The 8,896-nt window shown below is 43.4% G+C and overlaps 2 protein-coding genes across 2 annotated transcripts in view; one reads left to right on the top strand and one right to left on the bottom strand.

Moving 5' to 3' along the window:
- LOC103464264 (gastrula zinc finger protein XlCGF57.1-like) lies at positions 1-5,568 on the top strand. The gene is made up of 2 exons (XM_017304686.1): positions 1-250; positions 1,738-5,568. The coding sequence occupies exons 1-2, from the start codon at positions 208-210 to the stop codon at positions 3,480-3,482; spliced, it is 1,788 nt and encodes a 595-aa protein (XP_017160175.1). The 5' UTR covers positions 1-207; the 3' UTR covers positions 3,483-5,568.
- pcbp4 (poly(rC) binding protein 4) overlaps positions 4,000-8,896 on the bottom strand; it is a 26,121-nt gene continuing 21,224 nt past the window's right edge. The window contains exon 10 of the mRNA XM_008408397.2: positions 4,000-8,895. Within this exon, the coding sequence (XP_008406619.1) occupies positions 8,722-8,895 (174 nt within the window). The 3' untranslated portion in view covers positions 4,000-8,721. The remainder of the gene's footprint in view (position 8,896) is intronic.

Below are 8,896 nucleotides of genomic sequence, written 5' to 3'. Positions count from 1 at the left end.
TCAACAGAAGAAGAAGAAAATGTCTAGTAGACAGACTCATTCAACACAACAGCGGCTGTGGGAGAGCCGTGGTTTGTTTTTTGGGTGGGTTTTTGTTTTCGAACCGGAGCCGGAGCGAAAAAAACACAGGAAGATGGAAAGTTTGTGACTTCCGGGCAGAAGTGAAACGGACTGGAGCAGAAACATCAGTTCAAACAGGAACACGAAATGGAGGCTGTTTCCAACCGCGAAGATCGGCTGCAAAGACTCGGTTTGTATATTTAAAGTCTCATCTCAAATGTACGAAGGTTTAGTTCCAGTTAATCTAAGGTTTATGAAGGATTTATTCAGTTTATTAAGAACACAAACTGAGACAAGTGTTTCTGTTTGTAGCCTAGCCAGCTCGCATGCTAACAGCTGCGCTAACGGTGAGCTACACTAACCGGTTGAAACCACAGATTTTTCTAAAGTATAGGTGGCTGCGCCATTGCCCGTTAAAAATGCAACGTTGTTATAATTCCGATTAACGAATAAATGTCTGTTGTCAAATTAAAATTATGTTTCAAATCAATCCTGTCTGCAGAGCAGATCATGAGCAATATGTACCGTATTTTTATGTGTGTTCTGTACTGGAAAACACTGTTTGCAGGCTGTTGGTGAGGGGAAATAAACATATTAGGAAAACAAATAGCAGGCATTCAGACCTAGTATCAGCTAAGTCTGAAACGGATTTTAAACTGTCTCTTTCTCTCAGATCTACTGATTACCGTTCATCTGTGCTGTGATGAATAATAAATTTGCATCACATTTGCATCCTAATTGAAACTATAAAATTGTTACCCATTTCTTTGCGATCAAAGCCAAATTAATTAGCAAACGGATGGCCTTTCTTGTGACAGAGAAATGAGAAAACAACTTTTTAAGTTTTGGTTCTACAGTGATCCACATGTCCCGTTCCTACAAAAAGGAACGGGACATGTTCCGTTCCTTTTTGAAATAATGCTCATTTATTAATGAGCATTATACCTGCTCATTTCTTTAAAATGAGCAGGTATAATAGTGTAATACCTGGTATAATAGTATCATAGTATAATTAAAATTTTTGGGTACGACAAAAAACGTTTTTTCACCCCACGGTTTTGACACCTGTGCTTTAGGTAATGGAGTTGTTGGTTGGTGTAAAAGGTGTAAAAGTTTTGCCTGTTGGCCTGAATTTGGATGATTGCAGCAAATCTTTGTTTTTTAGACTTATTTACCAATAATGATACTGTTGGAAGATTCCCTAACATCACGCAGCAACTATGGCTGCAGCTGTTGGATAATTCAGTATCCATATACTTCATTAAATAATATGACTTAATTTAGTAATTGCTGCAACTGTCGGGAAGCTGTGCTGCAGATGTTCCTTCAGCAGCAGCGCCTCTTCTTTTTACAGTCATGCTACACTAAATGCCTGTTTCACAGTTTGGATGCCATTTGATCCGGTCTGCCCCAAGCTGATTGCAACTGAATTGGAATACTGTTATTATTTTTAAATTATTGCTTTCTCCAGGGGTCAGCCATCTTTACAAACCACAGAGCCATTTTTACCCTGTTCCTTCAAAAATAAATTTCTCAACAAGAAAACTAATGTGACTCTTCAGAAAAACACTTTAAACTTCCCCATATTTCAGAAAACATTTTATGATCATAGAGCCGTCATTTTTATTTATGCATTTTTCTATGTACAAGATTATGATCTTCCCTTGTTGCCTGCAGATTTTCAGCAGATGCTGCTGGTTAAGGAAGAGCTTCCTGAAGGACGGAGTCCTGGTGGGGACTTCCCGGATCCGGAGTCGCTCCAGATAAAGGAGGAGCAGGAGGATCCCTGGCCCAGTATGAAGGAGGAGACTGAGGCCACCTGGTTTCCAGTAACCACAGTCATCATGAAGACCGAGGAAGACGAGGAAGCGAAACCTGTTTCCTCACAGCAAACGGGGAACGCAGATCTTCCAGTCAGCCGTTCAGTTGACCTGGGGAAGTTAGAGACTGAGGAAGAGGACTGTAGGAACCTGGACTGTACTGCAGACAGAAGCTCTTCAGATACGGATGTCAGTGAGGAAAATGATGGAAATTTGAACAGTCCTGATTCTCAGCTGGGAGACTTTTCTTTAAGGTGTTTGGTTAACAAAAAATATACAATGAAGAAGAATTTGAAATCAACAAGTGAATCCCAAATGGATCTGAAATGTTTTAGCTGTAATGAATGTGGCAAGAGCTTTCTAAGGGAAAATCTTCTAAAAATACATGAGAGAATCCATACAGGGGAGAAACCATTTAGTTGTGAACTTTGTGGACAAAGATTTATACAAAAATCCAACTTGAACAGACACATGAGATTCCACACAGGGGAGAAACCGTTTGGGTGTCATCTCTGTGGACAGACCTTTAGTTGGAAGTCTAGTTTAGATTGTCACATGAGAATCCATACAGGAGAGAAACCATTCAGCTGTGACTTCTGTGGACAAAGATTTGGTGAGAAATCGGTTTTAAACACTCACATGAGGATCCACACTGGAGACAAACCATTCAGCTGTGATGTTTGTGAACAAAGATTTAACCAAAGATCACATCTAAAAAGGCACATGAGAGTCCACACCGGAGAGAAACCATTTTGCTGTGAGGTCTGTGGACAACGATTTGGTGATAAATCAGTGCTAAACGTTCACATGGGAAACCATACAGGAGACAAACCATTTGGTTGTCATGTTTGTGGACAGCGATTTAGTCGTAAGTGTATTTTGGACAGTCACATGCGAATCCACACAGGAGACAAACCTTTTAACTGTGATCTTTGTGGGAAAAGATTTAGCCACAAGTCAGCTGTGAACATCCACAGGAGAATCCATACAGGTGAAAACCCATTTTGTTGTCAAACATGTGGAAAAAGATTCAGTCGAAAGTCAATTTTAGAGAGTCACATGAGAATCCACACTGGAGAACAACCTTTCAGATGTGATGTTTGTGGACAAAGATGCAACGAAAGAGCACATTTAAGAAAACACATGAGAATCCACACAGGAGAAAAACCATTTGGTTGTGACGTCTGTGGAAAAAGCTTTCGAGACAAATGGCATTTCAAGAGTCACATGAGGGTCCACACGGGAGAGAAACCATTTAATTGTGATATTTGTGGAAAGAGATTTGGTGATAAATCGGATTCCAATAATCACATGAAAATCCACACAGGAGAAAAACCATTTGGTTGTGAGCTTTGTGGACAAAGATTTAGACGAAAACCCTGTTTGAACATTCACATGAGAATTCACACAGGAGACAAACCTTTTGGTTGTGATTTTTGTGGGAAAACATTTCGACAAAAATCCTATTTGAAAATCCACATGAGAATTCACACAGGAGACAAACCATTTAGTTGTGATGTTTGTGGGAAAAAATTTAACAGCAAGTCAAATTTAAAAAGCCACATGAAAATTCACACAGGAACGGAAACTGTTCACATGTGAATATTAAGACATCTTAATGTGGAACACTTGAACGACTGAAAAGTTGTTTCTAAAACCCATTTTCCTACTAAGAATTTAAGTGTGTTGTGCCAATGTCTGTTTGCATATTCATACTTTGTTCCTTGAACATTTCATTAGATACATAAAACCTGGTGTTGCAGCTGCAGGTTTGACAGCCTGTGAGCTCAGGGGCTTTGCAGCTGCTGCACACATGCTGGTTATTTTTAAAACAAGGTAACTGAGTTTTTACATCTGACCATATTTATGAATATTTCCAAGATTTCATGAAAAACAAATTGCAAGTTGACATTCTGGACTTTGTGATCCATTCTAACTGCAAAAAAACTCGTTTTTGTGATTCAGATGTTTGCCACATATTTGCAAGTTTAGGAGTTTAAGGCACGGTTACATCACGAGACAAACTAGCACTTCTTGTGATTGTTGGCTTTGGGTTTCTGGTCCGAGCCGGTCAGAGCTGGACACTTTGAACAGAACAAACAGAGACGAGGGGAACCGGTTCTTTCAGTGCTCGTTTATTGGAACATGGCATGGATGGAAGAAAGCAGAACCGCCGACACGTCAGGCTGACCCAGACACACGGGAACCGGACTCACAGAACCTCTGGTCATTATGGAGTTTTCATGTTCGAGTGCAATAATATTCATAACTGTCCTCAGCTGCTGCTGAGCGCGTGGTGCTGTTCAGACTCAGGCAACACCTTCACCTGCAGAGACCCACTTCCTGTCTGCGTCTCCCTGCAGAGATCCACTTCCTGTCTGCGTCTCCCTGCAGAGATCCACTTCCTGTCTGCGTCTCCCTGCAGAGATCCACTTCCTGTCTGCGCCTCCCTGCAGAGACCCACTTCCTGTCTGCCTCAGACCTACAGGAAGTTTGTCTAACCAGTGAAATATCCTCAGAGGTTTTAGGATCAGCTCATATCCAAACTGGGGTTCACGGGCCAACTGCAGGTCAGAAAACGTCAAATGTTGGGTCTGGTGATTTTTGCCACATAAATATAAGGATTCATAACATGAAGGATGTTTTTGTTCGTCTTATTTTTACTTTTTTTTTCAATATTTGATCCTAATGTTTGCATTTAATTTACATTAAGAGGTCTATTAATAGTTGTCAATAGTTTCTGCATAAAAAAAATTGAAAACTACTTTTGACACAAAGATGATTTGAGTCAAATATTCGATCATTTTGTTATTACGAATGATTCAAAGCATCTGTTTTGGTTAAAGTAATGCAAACATCTAAACTGGATGAACCGACAGATCGGTGACCTGCTGATGTTCACATGAAGCCGATCCGATCCGATCCACTTCAGCAAAGGTCTGAAACCAGCCGCTGCTCTGCAGGGAGGCTCCGCCCACCAGGTCAGTCCGACTGCTGCCAACTCAGCAAGTTAACATTTCAAACAAAAACTTTGGTATCGGCCAAAATCGGTGCACCGTTAATCTAACCTCTGATTTCTGGTTAAAATAATAAAGTTGTGCGACCCGGCGGGTCCCGCAGACAGGATGGGTGTGTCGTCTTCAGGTGGACGTGTTGTGAGTCTGAACCAGGAGCGCCGGTCCAGTCCGGGTCGGACCAGACCGGGTCATACTGGGTCAGACCGGGTCGGACCAGACCGGGTCAGACCGGGTCGGACCAGACCGGGTCATACCGGGTCGGACCAGACCGGGTCAGACTGGGTCGGACCAGACCGGGCCGGACCGGGTCATACTGAGTCAGACCGGGTCGGACCAGACCGGGCTGGACCGGGTCGGACCGGACCGGGTCATACTGGGTCGGACCAGTCCGGGCCGGACCGGGTTATACTGGGTCAGACCGGGTCGGACCAGTCCGGGCCGGACCGGGTTATACTGGGTCGGACCGGGTTGGACCAGTCCGGGCCGGACCGGGTTATACTGGGTCGGACCGGGTCGGACGGCGTCCACCTTGAACTGGACCTCAGAACTGTTTTTGCATAGACATCAATTCAAGTCAGACTCATGCAGACGGAGGAGGAACGACATAAACGATGAAGAGGAAGAAGAAAGAAGTGATGTGACTTTATAAAAATAAGTGAGCCTGTTCTTCATCATCATCATCATCATCAGTAGTAGTTATTAATACAAACAGAAAGTTTATGCAACACGTCCAGTTCAACCTGAAGCTGCTCAGTATTGCTTTGATCCCCAGAGCTGCAGCCTGGTGTGTGTGTGTGTGTGTGTGTGTGTGTGTGTGTGTGTGTGTGTGTGTGTGTGTGTGTGTGTTAGTGAGGCCAAGCAGACATGCAGCAGCAGCGAGGATCCAGAGAAATGTTCCTCAGTTCATCCAGAAAAATTAATAAATTAAAGAAAAAAATCAAAAACAGAGAAAATCTGGTGCAGAACTAGAATTAGTAGAATAATATCAAAATGTTTTGTTAAACCTGCTGCTTCTGATTTATTTGTATCTCTTTAATAAAAGCTCGTTGGCATTGATGTTTCTCTCTACGTTTATCTGGCGGCTGTTTTTAGAAGCATCTCAGTTTTATTAGGAAGTTTAGAAAGTAAAAGTCCCAATTCAAGTTGTGCGACCCGACGGTCTCAAAACGCCGAGAAACATTTTGAGTCTCCATTTAATCTGAATTCAGACAATTTACCAAACCACTGAAGAGCTGATGTTTTAATATTTGATCAAAGTTTTGATCATTTTGGCTTTCCGTACTTTCAGAACCCGCTCTGTCCTGCTGCCTTAAATCAGCAGGAACTTTTATTTTCACTCTTCAGGTTAAAATCATGTATGTTGTCATTAGCAGCCATTTTTAATAAACTCCATTATAAATCTCATTTATTTATTATTCCATTTATTGTGTGTTTTGTTTATCCGTGAAAATCCTCCTGCTGTTCCGTATTTTGGCTCGCTGTGTTGCCGTAGTTCTACTTGTTCTAGTTCTGCTCAGAGTCAGAGGAAAGATTTCAGAACGTTTTCGGGTTCGGTTCTGATATCCAGTCGGATCAAACGAGTGGGAACACTTCAACACAAACTTAGACAATCATCAATGTTACAGTGAAAAAGTTAATTGGTTCACACACTTAAAAAACATAATACAGTTTTACAGTCATATTGGAAACAGAATTTCATCTAAACCCATAGCTGTAATACTCTTAATAAGTTAAAAAATAATTTAAATCAACCTGAATTAATTGAAAGAAAAAAGACTTAAAAAAACCTTTACAAGAAAACCCAACGAGACACGAAGCAGGAAGTACATTTACATCGTATACAAAGTCAGCTCAGTGTTAGTGATCAGTGATATAAACTCTGAGGGAATATTTCATAACGGTTAATAATAAATATAGGAGTATACAGTGTGACAAAGAGCAGGACAGACAGAAGGACAGCTGGAAAGTCTTTATGGCTTTTACAGGCTGCAGGCAGCCGCCGCCTCCGTCTCTGAGCTGCTGAAACAACCAGGGAGGAGAAACCAGAGAGAAGCTCAACTTTGTGGGATTGTTGGAAAATGAAACGATGCAGATTCTGACATGGATGCTGAATATGTGATGGCTGTCAGTAGAAAACAGGAAATAAAGGAGCAGATTGCTGGAGTCTCACATCAGCCACCATTTTGATAAAACAAATAAAAAGATGATAATTCATATTGATTTTATGGAGCCCCCTTAAACAACTTCCTCCAGTTTCAGGTTTCAATATGGCTGCCAAACGATAGTGGGCGGAGCCGGCCGATAAAAACATGACAGGATTCGCCATCCGTACAAAACCTGAACTCAAATCGCTTGATTTGCTCAGACGACGCCGGAACATGAAGCTTCTCAACCTCAAACTCCAAGATGGCTGCTGGCTTATGAAACATAATGCATCTCATTTATGATTGGACCAACTAAAGAGAGACTAACATTTTACTGGTTTTCTGTGTTTGTGAAAAAGTTCAAACGGGCAGAAAGTGGTGCGGATTCGCTTCAAGCATCAACAAACTGTTTTAAGGCAGAAACTTTCTTTGCTACGTTTATTCCTGCAGTTTGGAGTAAGTTTGGTTCTCTTCTGCCACCTTGTGGTGACAATAAGATACTGTGATTAACCCTTAATGCTTCTGGTGAAGTTTGAATCTCGTGACGATCAGTTTTATTCGGATGAAGGAGTTAAAGGTTCTGCACGGTCGAGCCGAACCCACAGAAACGATTCTCAATGTCGCAGGAACAAAAATCGCGTCGTTGTTTTTCTTCTTCTTGTCACAAAACCTGGAAAAGTCTCCGCTCTGTTCAACTTCCAGAAGCCGGTTGTTCGGCCAGCAGGGCGGACAGTTTGAGCTGTTTAGTCTGAGGCGGTGAGAACCAGAACCCTGACCTCCCGCTGCTCGGTTCTGGTCCGATGTGGCGGGAAAACGTGCCTCTGATGGCTTCTGCTGATTTTCTCCCCAGTAACGTGGAAAATAAAATGAGGTTTTTCAGGATAATCATTATTTCCTCCTCTGAAGTGGAGGACTGGTAACATCCGTTCCTGTCTGCCGTGTTTACGGCTGTAAGCCGTGACATCTGCCGCAGTGGGAGGGTTTCTCAGGAGCTCGGCTCGGTGGGTCAGTGGAGTGTAAAGCGTGTGTGTGAAATGTCCAGAAACGGTTGGACTTCGGAGCGACCAAGCCGGGCCGTTGACCCAAGACGCTCAGACCTCTGGAGAAACGCTCCCATCTCTGATTGACGTGGGAAACAGCTGGGCTTTAAACCCAGCAACGCCATCAACACCCTAAATGATGGTCAGCGCCTCGTTTTAAACTGGACTTTGCTAAAAGCGGAGAGCAGAATGTTGACCCGGTTTGTCCTCATAACGGTGGAATCGTTTCTTTCTGGTGTGTATTTACAGGGTGAACCACGGCGGACGGACGGACTCCTTGACCCTGAGAGGTAACCGCTGCAGCTACTTGGTGATTGTCAGATTTAAAGGATCCTTCAGTGAAGATGATCAGCTGGTTTAACTCTGAAACTATGATGAGCGTTTTAAATCTGCCGCGGTCCGGAGGAACCGGACTCAACGCCACCAAACGGTTTCGCTTCACCGTCACTGATCGCTGTTGGCTTCACAGAATCCGTATTATTTTAGATAAATCATGCATGTTCCAATAATCCCACAGTGATCTTTGCTAGCAGTCAGGAGGGGAAGAGAGAGAGATAGAAACAGGAAGTGACAGAGTTCAGAGGCCCTTGCAGTTTGACGAGCAGCTCAGGAGCCACGCAGAGACGGCCGAACTCCTTCATCAGTACGGAGAAAACTTCTGTCTCTCCGGCTTCTTCATCCCGTTGGCGGACGATGAGATCTTGGCCGTGTAGGACGCAAGCGCGGCCGCCGCGTGAGCCGGGATGGGAACCGCCGCCGTGGCCGCCGTCTGCACCGAGCTCGAGATGACCGGCGCACCGATGGCGGCGGCGGCC

Source organism: Poecilia reticulata, linkage group LG5 (genome assembly GCF_000633615.1).
Source record: "Poecilia reticulata strain Guanapo linkage group LG5, Guppy_female_1.0+MT, whole genome shotgun sequence".
In the NCBI taxonomy this organism is placed as follows: Eukaryota; Metazoa; Chordata; class Actinopteri; order Cyprinodontiformes; family Poeciliidae; genus Poecilia; species Poecilia reticulata.
Note: the sequence above shows the minus strand (reverse complement) of the source record. Positions and strands in the feature narration are given on the sequence as shown.